Below are 17,312 nucleotides of genomic sequence, written 5' to 3'. Positions count from 1 at the left end.
AGATCAGTCGACGTTTAACCGGTTGGACGGCAGGAATAATCGGAGGGGGGGGGCCGGGGGGGGGGGACTTTCTCCAATAGGTCCTCCACACATCTTTTGACATTAAATCCATCCCTGCGCGATATACACGCATTGGCGTGTTAGTACATGTCATCCATATTTCTCGGTCGCTAATTTATTTATTTATTTATTCACCCCCCCCCCCCCCCCCCACACTAGAGAGGGGTGATATAGCCTCGGTGCTCTGACGTCTGCATCAGATATTACCCAGTGCTTTTTTTTCTTTCCTTTTTTTTTTCTCTCTCTCTCTCTCTCTCTCTCTCTCTCTCTCTCTCTCTCTCTCTCTCTCTCTCTCTCTCTCTCTCTCTCTCTCTCTCTCTCTCTCTCTCTCCAATGTGCATCTCCCCCTCAGTGACTTTGCGCTGCTGATCTACATCTACATCAGCAGCGGCAGGCAGGCAGGCGGTGAAACGGGAATGAAGATTTCATATTTTTTTTTTTTTTTTTTTGGATCCACCGCTACTACCCCCCCTCCCTCCTCCTCCCGCCGCCCCGGTCACCCGACCACCTCTTCTTCTTCTTAACCGAAACAAACCCGTCGGAGGGACACAACATACCGTGTGGAATAACAGTGTTATTATTATAACACACCGCCTCCTCCGCGCCGCGCAGCCGGTGCCATGCAGCCTCTCCTCCTCCTCCAGCAGACCTGGACCCGGGAGCCGCTGCCGCCTCGATCCGCTTAGATAGAAGAAGACGAGACAACATAACGGGACTCCGGGCTGCCGCTCATCACAGAGCCGCGGTCGGTCGTTAATGCCAGACCTCTCCTCCTCCTCTTCCTCCTCCTCCAACAACGCGCACATATACTTATCATCACTTTGGAAAGTATTGTGTTCGCTCGTCTTTTCGAGCAAAGATGTCTGATCTCCTGGTGCTGGTCGAGGGGGCTCGGTGACCTGCACGGATTCCCATAGCTCAGGGGCCACAGCAGGGGGCCAATTAATAAAGAGGGTTTTTTAAGCGACTATTTTAATGAAGTCATTGCATGGGTATTATAGACATAGACTATAGTTTGTTCGATATTATTTTTTCCCTCTCTCCCACCACCACCACCACCACCAGCGATTCATTTTTAATTGCCAGTTTTTTTTGTGTGTTGCTTTTATCCATTTTCGGGGAGGACCATGATAGGCGCGTTGGATTATTGAAAAACCATAAGGATTTGTGGAAATGTTGGGTCCTCAAGAAGATAAATTATGTGGAATTGTCTCAGCTTTGGCGGTTCTGTCCTTCTTTTGCTTTGCCCAAAGGTAAGAGAACATGTCATTATTTTTGAAAACACACATCACACAACAATAATCATAAACCGTTCAAGCAAAAGACAGATGCGCTGGAAATCCCATTAACGCGGCGGTCGGGCGGATGGGGGGGGACGGGGACGGGGGTGTACCTGTAGGCCTCCTTAATGGCATTGTTACCAATGTAGGCAATTGCACATTATTATAGGGAATATTATGGGATCGTGTGGCGCGCGCCAGCGTCAATTTTTTTTGCGTGCGCGGCTTCCAGCCTATTGTGAGGCGAAGCCTACTCACCGATATCTACAGGGTGATTTGTATCGGATAGGGTGATTTGTATCGGATAGGGTGATTTGTATCGGATAGGGTGATTTATATCGGATAGGGTCAGATCCTACTCCTAATTACCTCACGGAAGCTTCTCTATTGAGTCTAGACGATAGAATCTGATCACTTGGCCGCTGAGACAATAATCCAACAGATATGCCACTATGTAAGCAGTAGGCCTATATAGGCCCTTTCTTATTAGGAAAACATAACAAAAAAAAACACACAAAACATTAAAAAACAATACGACACGAATAATAGCATTTCCACAGCAGTTTGGCGTTTTCTTTTCTGCATTATAGAGCAAACGAAAAGATCAAAATAATAATAAATAAAAAAAAACAAAAAAAACAATCAAAGTAGGTCATCGTCTCCCATCGCTTCCAATAAACGAAGCCGAAGTGTGGAGCACTAAACATCTATCTCTGATCAATACGTCTCCTCTCTGTGGGCCCACTCGCTTCTGCGTGCAGCCTAGTGCATATTATTTCCGAGCACCTGTGAAAAGCATCGGGAGAAAGTACCGTGTCCAATACCATGATTATACATTCTCATACGCACACACGACACAGCCTTATTATTAGATCTATTATTTCATGTTTACATGTGAACGGAGACCATGGAGACACAATACGCCATCACGCAACAGTGTTGCCGACGCGTTGGTTTACACCAGGGTCCAACTTAACCTACAATCTCAGCCATGAAATGTAGGTTACTGATTCCTTGTGACCACCCAGAACTCGGTCTTCCATTTTGACATGGCACTCTGCTTACATTCAGGTAAACCGGTCCACTGAATCACCCGGCGTGACGGCGTAATGTAGAGCAAGTGCATAATGGCATAGGTGCCTTTCATGTATATAGCTTTGCTCTCTGGGGGGGGGTGCCTCTGTCAAACCCGCAAGTTCTGTCCCCACCTGATAGCTCCACCACCTGTATGAGGTAATTGTATATACAGTGCCGTACGTGAGTTATCGGGAGAGCGTGCGCCGCCTTTAACCCCTTTCACTACCACACTACCAAAGGGCTAACCCTTTCACCGCAACAATACAGAAGGTTAACCCTTTCACTGCCACACGACAAAGGGTTCAACCGCTCACAACCACACTACAGCAGGTTAACCCTTTCACTATACCTTCTGTAGTGTGTGGTAGTGAAAGGGTTAATGGACTTTTTGAACTATTTAGTGAGACTCTCACCCCCCCCCCCCCCCCCCCCCCCCCCCCCGTGACCTCAGCGGGAGAGCTGGGCTCGACGCGTGAGATTTGGATCACGGCACCAATGTCACAAGATGCCCCCCATCCTACTATTAGGGTCTGCTATAGGCGGCGTCCCCTCTCCGTTTATTGTCAAACCGCCGAGTCCCGGGCCTTGCTGACACGGACCTGCCTAACGGGACCCACCCGCGGAGCTAATTAAACTGCGTGCTCCTGGATTAGTGTTGCCACCTGAGGAGCGAGTTCAGCGCCCACATGGCGTCTGTCACTTCATATCGCTAATGTCACTCGATGAAGCGTTAACGGTCTGATAGTGGCGGGTCCGGTGTGCGTCAGGCTCCTATTTCATAAGGTTGATCCGTCGGCTTATATCATCCAAGGCTTTGTTCAGTATCAGTAGACTTCTTCATCCAAGACTTCGTTCAGTATCAACAGACTTCTTCATCCAAGACTTCGTTCAGTATCAACAGACTTCTTCATCCAAGACTTCGTTCAGTATCAACAGACTTCTTCATCCAAGACTTCGTTCAGTATCAACAGACTTCTTCATCCAAGACTTCGTTCAGTATCAACAGACTTCTTCATCCAAGACTTCGTTCAGTATCAACAGACTTCTTCATCCAAGACTTCGTTCAGTATCAACAGACTTCTTCATCCAAGACTTCGTTCAGTATCAACAGACTTCTTCATCAATGCTTTGTTCAGTATCAACAGACTTCTTCATCAATGCTTTGTTCAGTATCAACAGACTTCTTCATCAATGCTTTGTTCAGTATCAACAGACTTCTTCATCAATGCTTTGTTCAGTATCAACAGACTTCTTCATCAATGCTTTGTTCAGTATGGACCCAGACAACCTCTTTATCCAAGGATTTATTCAGTATCAACTATCAACATACTTCTTCATCCAAAGCTTTGTTCAGTATCAACAGACTTCTTCATCCAAGACTTCTTCATCCAAAGCTTTGTTCACTATCAACATACTTCTTCATCCAAGGCTTTTTCATCCAAGGCTTCTTCATCCAAAGCTTTGTTCACTATCAACATACTTCTTCATCCAAGGCTTTTTCATCCAAGGCTTCTTCATCCAAAGCTTTGTTCACTATCAACATACTTCTTCATCCAAGGCTTCTTCATCCAAGGCTTCTTCATCCAAGGCTTCTTCATCCAAGACGTCTTCATCCAATACTTCGTTCAGTATCAGTAGACCTCTTTATCCAATACTTCTTCATCCAAGACTTTGTTCACTATCAACAGACTTCTTCATCCAACGCTTCCATTTCAGCGCAGACCCACTAGACTTCGTTATATTAGGTTTATATTTCATTTTAGAATCCAATATCCACTAAATGACCACATGGTCCATTTCAGGTGTAGACCTGGTATGTTTAGATAATAAACTGAACACGATGCTTTTATCCAAAGCGTCTCAGTACGCTGCCGTGCTGGGCCCCAGTAATATAGTATAGTAACACCCCACGACCCTTACAGTGTTCGTGTGATGATTGATATTGAGGTGGGGCTTTAATGTGGGAACAATACAGACCGTGGATAAATGTTTGTAGCCTGCTAAAGACCCAGAGTTCACCTAATGGTGTAACTCTAATGAGAAAGTAAAACACCAACCTTCTCTACCCTACGGCGACTCAAAAGGGACAAAACACTTTTACATACAACAACACGTAATAAAACATAGAACAGTCCGTTACAAAATGTAAAAAAAAAAACTATAATGATAATTATTGCGATATATTTTAATAACCGCTAATAATCGCTAATAAAAATAATATCGATAATAATTTTTTTTTTTTTTTTTTTTTTACATTTGTATTGTGACCTGCAACAGGGCAGGGCAGCTTTAAAACCAGAGACAGTGGACAGACTTTTTCTTGCCCCCAACTTAATGTAATGGCTTTGCTTGTCCAAATGACAATACTGACCAAATTGAGATTTATTTTTCTCTTGTCCATTTATTTTGTTTGCTTTCTAATTTAAAATACAGTTTGAAACCGTCTGTACACAGTAGGCTATGTGTGCTAGCAGAGCTAGTCTCCAGTCGCGAGTCACGGTGCACATGTGCGGTGGTTTGTCCACCAAAAAAGCGCCAAAAGATAGAAAAGAAACTAGTAGAGCCAGAACTGTTCAACTCCCCTGGAGCCACAGCCACTTTTTTTGGTACTTTCACTTTCAAAAAAATCATTTTTTTTAATAGTAATAAAAATATAGATGATTATCGACATCGAACGATATGACATTTTTTATCGTGATAACATTTTTGGCCATATCACCCAGCCCTAATACATATATTTTTTTAAATGTCATCGCTACACGGGTGTCACCGCTGAATCCCGAATGCAAAGAAAAATTATTAATTTAGGGCAGCTAGAAATGATTAATTCTTTCTCAGTGACTGTTTGAATCTCTAATCACATTCTTGGCATGTCGTGGTCGGTCGTCAGTGGCGACCTGTGAGCGTGTGCGTGTCGACGTGACAGAGATGTGTGGACGGGGCGGCCGGATACGGACCGTTTTTTATGTTTCACCCGCGATGACAAACCATTTGTGATCCAAAAGTGATCCCACCGTCATTGTAGATGCAGGTTAGTTGTACAGTAGGGATGGGGAATGTGCTATTTCTTTATTATTACAGAATATATATAATTTATAATATATATGATATATATAAATATATAATATGCTTCTAATGTAACATGCTGCGATGATAGGTGTCCACTTAATGATGTGATGACCCTAAAACACATATACCGACCCCCAACCCCCCCCCTAACATCCAGGCCAAGTCTGTGTAAGCTCTCAACCTACAAACCCTTTTATTCTATAGTTTGTATCTACATATAAATGGAATGTTTTTACAATATAATTTTTTTTTAGATTCGATTCGATTCAAATGTATTGTCGTCATACAGCACAAGTACAGTACAATGAAAATAAGTCTGGCATCCAACCAGAGTGCAGATTAACAGTAAAGTGCAATAGTAATATACAATGTACAGGTGATTAAACTGGATATAAAAATGTAAATATATACATTTGTACTACTGAGTAATATATAGTGCTAATCAGATGTATGTACAGAGTTGCAGTGTTAATATGTACAGTGGTACACGTATAAAGACACTATGGTAGTAAGTCTGGTCAGCAGCGTAACTAGTAAGAGTAGCTAAGGGATATGTACAGATATAAATATAGTATCTACAGATATGTAAAAAGGATTATATAAAGGTATGTACAGACAGATGTGGATAGATACTATATATCCACTAAGAATAAATATATATATGGTATACACAGCACTATTGTACATGCTGTCATACATGAGTCATATGGATTATATGCAGGTATATATATGCTGTAAATATGAATATATAAATGACTAAGAATAAATATATATATAGTATATACAGCACTATTGTACATGCTGTCATACATGAGTTATATGGATTATATGCAAGTATATTCAGACACATGATGGATATATATATATGCTGTAAATATGAATATATAAATGTATATATACGGTGTATACTGCACTATTGTACATGCTATCATACAGAGTTATATGCGTAGACTAGTATGAGGTAGGTAGTTATGATTATTATGATTACAATGATTACTTTTAAATGCATATCTCGGAAGAATAGGTCCAGTGAAGTTAAAAAAAATAATAATAACAACAATAATAATAAAAATCCAAATCAAATCAAACCCACACGGAACGGTCAGCTCGGACCCGGTGGGGGGGGGGGGGGGGGTTGGTTAAATAACAGCAATACATTACTGTTTTCATGTCCCCCCCCTCTGATGTGGAGAAAGCGCTCCTTCTTACATCGATGCCTTCTCTCCTCAGCCTCTCCCCTGGGAACAGCGGCATGTCTGTGGCCAAGGCCACCGTGGACAAACTGCTAAAAGGATATGACATCCGCCTGAGGCCCGACTTTGGAGGTGCGTATACAGCCAACGCACACACCTGTGATGCCCCGGACCCTCCGCGTCCACCGCGCTTACTCTGCGCTCTGGTCGCTATTAGTCAGAAACCGATTCAAGCGTTACATTACACAGCCTTTGGTAAAGGAGAGAGAGAGAGAGAGAGAGAGAGAGAGAGAGAGAGAGAGAGAGAGAGAGAGAGAGAGAGAGAGAGAGAGAGAGAGAGAGAGAGAGAGAGAGGGGTGATGGCTTTGGAAAAAAAAGGAGGAAAAGCTAGCATGTCATTACTATGCATCTATTCACACGGCACATATGGAAGATGGCTGCTTCTTTTGAAGTAGGGCACACAGACACACACACACACACACACACACACACACACACACACACACACACACACACACACACACACACACACACACACACACACACACACACTGTGTGTATCTTGGAGCCGGGGATGGTGAATCCATTGATACTGGTACTACTCGGAGTGATTGGGACGAATGTTTTCAATGAAAGGAATTCTCTCTCGGAGTGTTGCATTTGCGGATGTAGGCCAAGCCAACTCGTGCCCCGAAGACTTTAATGGAAAAGTGTGCATCCTCTATATCCTGCCATCACATCCCCTCATGGTTATTTAATCACAGTTGGAGGGAGGGGGGGGGGTTTACAGGTCAGTGGTCCGTTTCTCATTTGGTTTCCACGGTGTCTTCTGATGGGAGGCTGAACGCGGTGGACCGATGATGTAGGACCTCGTTTCTGTGATGAGGAAAGCATGGAATTGAGCGTTGAGGGGAAGAGGATGAGTCAATAATAACACAGCTTCCGTTAGGGCACTAGTGAACGTTCTGCGATGCCTTGGCCTGTTGGACCTTCGAGATGGAACTTGTAAAGGGACATCTCAAGTTTTAGAACTTGTCGAAAATCAGATGTCTTACCTCTAAAGTCATCTACTAGTGAGCTAGTGACCACTGCTGTCCCTGTCATCTGCTATCAACACCACCATTCCTCCCAGGTGTCAGGCTCCTCATTCACTTCCATTCATTTTGGGGACTGCGTCTAAATAATAATAGTCAAAAGGTACTTGTTTTTATTGTGTGCTAATGTTGCCATTTTCAATAGGAACCATTTCTCACTTGAGGTGTAGTTTGACCAACTGTCAACTTCTCACAGAATGTTTAGAACCGTTCCTTCAGCAAGCCAGGCAGCAGGTAACCATGGTAACCACTCCAATTTCACACGAGGCAAAGCTACACTGCACACTCAAAATCGACAACAAATCGACCGGATCGGCTTTTATTTATCAAGGGTAATACATTCATAAACACACATCAAATGCTAAAACAAACACGTACCTTTAACTCAGAACTGTCTGTTTTATTGAAATCTGCACAGCAGTAGTTTGTTTATACTTCAGAGGTACATTTGGGCTAGATCCTCAAAATGAATGGAAGTGAATGAGGAGCCTGACACCTGGGAGGAATGGTGGCGTTGACCGCAGACGACAGGGACATCAGTGGTCACTAGTTTACTAGTAGATGACTTTAGATAGACTGCTGATTTCTGACTAGTTCTACTAAAGTGGAATATCCCTTTAAGAATCTCTTAGCAATTACAGTACTGTTCAACATGTCTACACAGAAGAGAGAGAGAGAGAGTAGGTGACACCATTTTCTATCTTGTAGAAGTTTAATTTCATTAAAATACTGTAGTTTGTCAGAAAACCATTTTTTTTTCATTACAAGTTTGAGTGTGTGTTTGTGGAGGATGGGGAATACAGAAGGAATATACTTTATTCAACGTAAATAGCCATAAGGTGAGGTGAGGACAGGGGGACGCTCAACATCATGACCTTTCAGTCCACAGCAAAGCTGATGTGGGGAGAGGAGGAGTGTGTGTCTCCTGTGTGTGACAGAAGCGGGGCAGTGAGAGAGACAGACAGAGACAGAGGGACAGAACAGTGTGTGTCTCCTGTGTGTGACAGGGTAGTGAGTAGGGGTGGGACGATACATCGATCCAGATCGATACATCGATGTAATTATCAACAATCGAATCGGATCGATGCGATGTAATAAGATCGATTCATATCGATACTCTTATTTTGAAAATCCTGTGGTGAGTCTCATATCCGCCCAAGAACAACAGCAGTAGCTCCGTGTGTGTAGATGTTACAGCATAGCATTCTCCCTTTCTGTGTGTGTGTGTGTGCGCGCGTCTTTGGAAAGACCAGATGAGGTCAGAGGAGTTTGATGTTTAAATGTTATTTAAACATAAACAATATAATACATAATAAATGTAGGCCTATACATGATCATGCAACATCAACAAATTGTTGTAGGAACGGTTTGGGAGAGGGAGGTTGTGAGTTTTGAGTTCCAAAAAATGTAGCTTAAAGTTTAAAGCTCAATATATAAAAACGTGGCACTTTACAGTGAACAGGAGGTCTATTTGTATTAAAAACAATAGATTGATTTTCCTTTAAATGTCTGGAAGAGCTCAAAAATACAAATGTCAAATGATATTTTCATTACCTTTTTTTTGTTGATCTAAATGTTCCTGATTGTGTTAAATGGGCATATGATATCATCTCATATCGATCACAGGCACCTGAATCTAATAGTATCGTATTGTATCGTGAGAGACTTTGTGATATCGGCAAATATCGTATCGTTGTCCAAAGAATCGATATCGTATCGTATCATGATGAAACTGGTGATTCCCACCCCTAGTAGTGAGAGAGACAGAGAGACAGACAGAGGGACAGACAGAGACAGAGACAGAGGGACAGACTGAGCAGTGTGTGTCTCCTGTGTGTGACAGGGTAGTGAGAGAGACAGACAGAGAGACAGAGGGACAGACAGAGACAGAGGGACAGAGACACAGAGGGACAGATGAGTGTGTGTCTCCTGTGTGTGACAGGAGCAGGTTAGTGAGAGAGACAGAGAGAGACAGACAGACAGACAGACAGACAGACAGACAGACAGACAGACAGACAGACAGACAGACAGACAGACAGACAGACAGACAGACAGACAGACAGACAGACAGACAGCAGCTGCATAGTTTAACTACCGCACATAACAAAGACACAAATAAAAAAGATCCTACCCTTTGGTTAGCTAGACTTGTGGTAGGGTTAGTGTTAGGGTTAGTTCAAGTTTCTTTATTATTTGTCATACAGAAATACAGAATACTTTGCATGAAATGTTTCTTTCCGTTTTGCTCCTGAGGGTGTGCTAGATAACAAGATAGTATAAATAAGTATAATAAGTATAAAATAGAAAGTCAAGAAGTCAAGTAAAAACAAGTGTAAACAAAAAAATTGTTCAGTATACCTCTATATACAGTGTACATCTGGTACAAAAATGGTGCGGTATAGCTTAGCTTGTGGTGCCACCTTGTGGTGGAGATATGTGCAATTTCCTTACCAATAATATAATAAATATAAAGTGTAAAAGTGTGGTAAAGTGGGTGTGTTGATGGCCTGTTATTGTTCATTGTTCAATCATTGTTCATTGAGCATCCTGATGGCCTGGGGATAGAAGCTCCTTCTGAGTCTCTCTGTGCTTGCCATGAGACTCCGATATCGCTTGCCTGACCGCAGCAGTTCAAAGAGGCAGTTGTTTGGGTGGCTGGAGTCTTTGATTATTCTCTTAGCCTTGCCCATGCACCGCTTGTTGTAGATGTCTTGGAGAGTGGGAAGCCCACCTCCAATTGTGCATTCAGCTGAATGGGCCACTCTCTGTAGTCTGCTACGGTCTTGTGCAGTGCTATTCCCAAACCAGGAGGTGGTATTGCCAGTCAGGATGCTCTCATTAAACACTGTCAATGTGTGTGGTCCATGTCAATTGAATTCTGGGTTAGCTAGACTTGTGGTCGGGTTAGTGTTAGGGGTATCTAGGCTTGTGGTAGGGTTAGTGTTAGTGTTAGCTAGACTTGTGGTAGGGTTAGTGTTATGGGTAGCTAGGCTTGTAGTCGCGTTAGTGTTAGGGGTATCTAGGCTTGTGGTCGTGTTAGTGTTAGGGGTATCTAGGCTTGTGGTTGCGTTAGTGTTAGGTGTATCTAGGTTTGTGGTCATGTTAGTGTTAGGGGTATCTAGGCTTGTGGTCGCGTTAGTGTTAGGGGTATCTAGGCTTGTGGTCGCATTAGTGTTAGGGGTATCTAGGCTTGTGGTTGCGTTAGTGTTAGGGTTAGCTAGGCTTCTGGTAGGGTTATGGTTAGCTAGGCTTGTGGTGGGGTTAGCATTAGCTAGGCTTGTGGTGGGGTTAGCATTAGCTAGGCTTGTGGTAGGGTTAGCTAGGCTTGTGGTAGAGTTAGTGGTAGGGTTAGCTAGGCTTGTGGTAGGGTTAGTGATAGCTAGGCTTGTGGTAGGGTTAGTGTTAGGGTTAGCTAGGCTAGTGGTAGGGTTGGTTAGGCTTGTGGTTGGGTTAGTTTTAGGGTTAGCTAGGTTTGTGGTAGGGGTAGGGTTAGTTAGGCCTGTGGTAGGGGTAGCCTTCTAAATTAATCAGCTGACTAACGTTAGCTAGGTTAGCAAACTCACAGCTGTGATGGTTGTAAGCGTCATGTGTTCACATCATTCCACGGACGGTGACATTAGCTAGCTAGTGCGTTCAATTCATCCTAAAGTCAGACAAGACATATACCAGATAGGTAAAGAAAACTCATCTCAGACCCGCTGTCACTTGTACTGCGTTCATGTTGTAACTAATATATGTCGCTGGTGAGTTGTACAGCTAAGTCGCTCTGCTTAAGTAACTAACTTTAGTGGAAAATAAATACTGTCCGCACTGTTTATTTGATCAGATTTGATTAGTCTGTTCAGACATGGCCAACCTATCTGCATGGGTTGCTGTGGAATCACATCTCAAACCACCTCCAAATGTGGTTTGGATCATATTTGCAAAATATCGCATTTCATGTGATTTCTCTGCTGTCCAGACTTAAATAAATCTTAATCTAAAATAAAATCTTGACATGCTAACAACCCGATTCACAATGAGGCTAGAGGTGTAGAGATGCTCCATTTTCCGTAGTTTATTGAACAATTTGGTGGAAAAAACATATTTACACAAATTGTTATTCAATATATACATTTTCTAAGGGTTTCAAATAAATCGGGGGGGGGGGGGGGGGGGGGGGGGGGTGAAGCACAACAGATGGACCGTGACAGTAGCCCCTAATCTGATATTGATTACTAGCCTGTGGCCAGTAATTTACAACCCAGGCTTGTGTATAATTAACCATGCTAGCCAGAATCTGGTAGTCATGGCTACGTTCACACTGCAAGCCTTAGTGCTCAATTCTGATTTATTGTTCACATCTGTTTGGCTGTTCACATTATTCTTTAAATGTGGCCAGTATCAGATTCCAGTGTGAACTGGCCACACGCTCCTGAACTGACCCACGTGCTAAAATGAACAATAAAGAAGATGGACGTAAAATAATTGTTGTGACAAACGTCAATCTAGACGTCAAAAGTCGCCCGAAAGTCACATGACTTGTTCAGACTGAGGTCGCATTGCAAAAGATCAGAAGATGTGGAAGTGGCCCAAATCAGAATTGAAAAGATCAGATTCCACGTGATTTGTGCCGTTCACACTGTTGTGAAAAACATTTGATCACATTATCAGCAAACAAATTAGATTCCAGCCACCTTTGCCTGTAGTGTGAATGTAGCCATAGCGACTATTCTGAGATATAGTTTCTGGTGAAATCACCATCATCAACCCTTTTATTTTTAAATGCCAAATGAGGATGATAATGGAAACAAGAGCAGGTTGTCCTGATGTCCCATGCGATCCTCCAGCTGAGCGCATCAACATGTCTGGATGTCATTTAGTGAAATCAGCACGACTGCAACTACGACATACAATACGCTTGAGAATGATTCACTTTAAACATTTACATTTGGTCATTTAGCTGAGCGCTTTTATCCAAAGCGACTTACAGGTTCTGTACAACAAGTCAGCAGGAAGGGTACAACTCTTTCAGCTGAGTAACAATGTTCATCAAACAGTGTTGAAACTTGAGTGCTGCAGTGTTGAGTGCATAGTAGAAGACTAATTAGTGGAAGAGTGCATGATAGTAGAAGACAGTAATGTAGTGTAGTTAGTGTAATGTAAACACTTTAAACATTACACCATATTTGATCTATTTATCCTTAAATAGATCCTCTTCTACCTCATCTTTGCATTTAGTAATCTTTTTGGCATTTTGTACATTTTAACTTTGTATATTGTATATTGTATAGTGTTTGGTCTTTTACTCCTTTACTGTGTGAAGCACAATCTCAGGAGGCTCATACAGAACCAATCATTTCACTATAATGTACCTGTACCTTATATGTGATAAATAAAACAAAACCTGAACTTGAAGGAGATCGTTAGCATGGCTGACACATGTGAAAATATAGTCTGCCCCATTATTCTGATTTCTCCCTGGTAACGCGCAACGCACACGGACACCTGACGTGGTCTGGGAACTAGGGCCGATCCGTCATAGTCAATTAGTAGATTTTCAAGTTTTTCTTTCCGTTCGGAAATGAGTCATTTCCTGAACAATGATGAGGTTTAATGAAGTGCTTTTGCATTATTGCACGACGTGAGAAACTCTAATTCCACAGATTCGTCGGTTAAATCAACTAATTGGTTTGGTCGAGAGTCCTTGACTACCAGTCGACTAATAATTAGTATAGCCCAGAGGACAGCCCTATGGGAATCTATTATAGATGATACAGGCAACATTTTATAATTCATATTTTACTTGAATCCTGCCACGGAAATGTCATGAGATGCTCTCGCTGATGCGTAGGGTGACGTGATTGAGTTTGATGCTCTCGCTGATGAGTATGGTGACGTGATTGAGTTTGATGCCGTCGCTGATGAGTAGGGTGACGTGATTGAGTTTCAGTAACTGGGAGAGCCCCTGTACTCAACAATTGGCTGAACTTCCTGACAGCGGGACCTCCGGCTTGGTCGTTTGTCCCTACGAACACAGTGTCCTCGTTTGGGAAGCCGATGGGGTATGAGTCCTGGTCGCTACAACAGCGACTCCTACCGGATCTTGGAACATATTTATACAAAAATATGAGGTAGTCTACACCCTCCCCAGACTGACAGTAGGGCAGCATGTGGTAGTCTACACCCTCCCCAGACCAACAGTAGGGCAGCATGTGGTAGTCTACACCCTCCACAGACCAACAGTAGGGCAGCATGTGGTAGTCTACACCCTCCCCAGACCGACAGTAGGGCAGCATGTGGTAGTCTACACCTTCCCCAGACCGACAGTAGGGCAGCATGTGGTAGTCTACACCCTCCCCAGACCAACAGTAGGGCAGCATGTGGTAGTCTACACCCTCCCCAGACCGACAGTAGGGCAGCATGTGGTAGTCTACACCCTCCCCATACCGACAGTAGGGCAGCATGTGGTAGTCTACACCCTCCCCAGACCGACAGTAGGGCAGCATGTGGTAGTCTACACCCTCCCCATACCGACAGTAGGGCAGCATGTGGTAGTCTAAACCCTCCCCAGACCGACAGTAGGGCAGCATGTGGTAGTCTACACCCTCCCCAGACCAACAGTAGGGCAGCATGTGGTGGTCTACACCCTCCCCAGACCGACAGTAGGGCAGCATGTGGTAGTCTACACCCTCCCCAGACCGACAGTAGGGCAGCATGTGGTAGTCTACACCCTCCCCAGACCGACAGTAGTGCAGCATGTGGTAGTCTACACCCTCCCCAGACCGACAGTAGGGCAGCATGTGGTAGTCTACACCCTCCACAGACCGACAGTAGGGCAGCATGTGGTAGTCTACACCCTCCCCAGACCGACAGTAGGGCAGCATGTGGTAGTCTACACCCTCCCCAGACCAACAGTAGGGCAGCATGTGGTAGTCTACACCCTCCCCAGACCGACAGTAGGGCAGCATGTGGTAGTCTACACCCTCCCCATACCGACAGTAGGGCAGCATGTGGTAGTCTACACCCTCCCCAGACCGACAGTAGGGCAGCATGTGGTAGTCTACACCCTCCCCAGACCAACAGTAGGGCAGCATGTGGTAGTCTACACCCTCCCCAGACCGACAGTAGGGCAGCATGTGGTAGTCTAAACCCTCCCCAGACCGACAGTAGGGCAGCATGTGGTAGTCTACACCCTCCCCAGACCAACAGTAGGGCAGCATGTGGTAGTCTACACCCTCCCCAGACCAACAGTAGGGCAGCATGGTAGTCTACACCCTCCCCAGACCAACAGTAGGGCAGCATGTGGTAGTCTACACCCTCCCCAGACCGACAGTAGGGCAGCATGTGGTAGTCTACACCCTCCCCATACCGACAGTAGGGCAGCATGTGGTAGTCTACACCCTCCCCAGACCAACAGTAGGGCAGCATGTGGTAGTCTACACCCTCCCCAGACCGACAGTAGGGCAGCATGTGGTAGTCTACACCCTCCCCATACCGACAGTAGGGCAGCATGTGGTAGTCTACACCCTCCCCAGACCGACAGTAGGGCAGCATGTGGTAGTCTACACCCTCCCCAGACCGACAGTAGGGCAGCATGTGGTAGTCTACACCCTCCCCAGACCAACAGTAGGGCAGCGCAACAACCAGGAAGAGAATTGGCATAACAACAAAATTGGGGGACGGTGGCAAATGCTACAAATAAAAATACATTTCAATTTATACCAACTTGAATTCTATTTACATTTTGACAGCCTTACAGTGCGTCCACACAGCAGGTGTCACATCCAATCATTCAACCTGAATCATAAACTGCTTTCTCGCTGGGGAGCAAAATTGGCAAAATATTGCTGTTGACAATTTTTTTTAGCTTAACCAGAAAATTGCACAGCAGTTTCATGTGGTTCTATTAAAGTGTAAAGCAGTTTGTTCTACCTGGAGTTGATGGCTATAGTATACTGTATATACATAGTGCTCTATATATAATATTTGCATGCAGAAATTGGGGTGGGAATCACCATGGACCTTATGATTCAATTAGATTATGATTAGTAGAGCTACGATTTGATTATCAAATTAGATTATGATTAGTAGAGCTACGATTTGATTATTAAATTTAATTAGATTATGATTAGTAGAGCTACGATTTGATTATTAAATTAAATTAGATTATGATTAGTAGAGCTACAATTTGATTATTAAATGATTATTGATGCATTGCAATTTTTCATTTGATCCCACTTTTCATCGGTTCACTGCATAATACATCTGAGATCATAATTAATGTAGTAAATTGATGTAAACAATGCTCTCTGTCACAAACTTTGCAACTGGGTCTAAAATGAGCACGATTTTTGTGCATCAATCAATTTGTGCATTGTCCGACATCTCCGCCTGGATAACGACCAACCACCTCAAACTGAACCTAAGAGTTTCATCACATCTTGAGTACTGTCCGGTCATATGGCCATCAGCAGCAAAAACACATATACAGAAACTACAAATAGCTCAAAATAAGGCTGCCAGACTAGCTCTCCACTGTTCAATGCGCACTAACATTGGAGTTATGCACAGAAATGTATCATGGCTTCCGGTTGAGAAATGTCTGCAATCTCGTCTCATTACTTTTCCCATAAATGTTCAAGTTGTCAAAATACCACAGTATTTTTATGATCATATAGTTTTTTTTTTTAAACTTTATTTTTTAGTGTTTATCGCTTTTCTGGTCAAGCATGACCGACAGATACAGGGTGAAACGGGATATAGTTCAGGGGAAGACATTCTGGTAAATGACGGCGGGTCCGGGAATCGAACTCGAGTCCACCAGATCCGTGACGCAGCACGGTTTTCCCCGACGCAGAAATAGCGCCGAGATATGCGGTGAGCTACTGGAGCCCCCTATGATCATATAGTTTACATGAGAGAAGAAGATAACCATATGACCAGACAAGCTACGTCAGGCCATCTACTGGCACCTAAACCCAGGACAAATCTACTAAAATCTTCTGTGACTTACAGAGCTATCATGGAATGGAACTCATTGCCAAGCTACTTCGCTGAAATATAATCCAAAACCACTTTCAAGAAAACATTTAAATACCATCTACTAACAAGCATGCACTGAACCCTTATGTCATAGTGGTGAAAACCAATTGACTGTTTGTTCATTGTATTTATGTTGATGGCAGGAAGCACTATTTATTTTATTTTAATTATTTTATTTTAATACTTTATACTAATAAGTATCTTGTACAATATCATCCTTAACTGAGGATGAGATTGTTAATGGTGTTGATAATGATGTAATTGATGTTGATAATGATGTAATGTATTGAATATTGTTGTATTGTTGTAAGTGCCGGACCCCAGGAAGAATAGCTTTTGTCAAGTGCAAAAGCTAATGGGGATCCTAAATAAACATAAACATAATAAAAACAGAATTGTTTCACCTGCCGGCCAAATCCTCCGCCTTGAGAATGTAGCTGTGGCCGCGGCCTCGACCGCCAAGAACCATGGTGTTGTCCTTGACGACCAGTTGAACTTCTCCGCTCACATCGCAG

The 17,312-nt window shown here is 43.5% G+C and overlaps 1 protein-coding gene across 1 annotated transcript in view; it reads left to right on the top strand.

Moving 5' to 3' along the window:
• Positions 1 to 1,233: 1,233 nt before the first annotated feature.
• gabrb4 (gamma-aminobutyric acid type A receptor subunit beta4) overlaps positions 1,234 to 17,312 on the top strand; it is a gene marked incomplete at both ends in the record, with an annotated part of 223,158 nt that continues 207,079 nt past the window's right edge. Inside the window, 2 exon segments of the mRNA XM_084320577.1 lie at positions 1,234 to 1,313; positions 6,717 to 6,811. Coding sequence (XP_084176703.1) covers positions 1,234 to 1,313; positions 6,717 to 6,811 — 175 coding nt within the window.

Source organism: Notolepis coatsorum, assembly GCF_963971535.1.
Source record: "Notolepis coatsorum genome assembly, chromosome: 8".
In the NCBI taxonomy this organism is placed as follows: domain Eukaryota; kingdom Metazoa; phylum Chordata; class Actinopteri; order Aulopiformes; family Paralepididae; genus Notolepis; species Notolepis coatsorum.
Note: the sequence above shows the minus strand (reverse complement) of the source record. Positions and strands in the feature narration are given on the sequence as shown.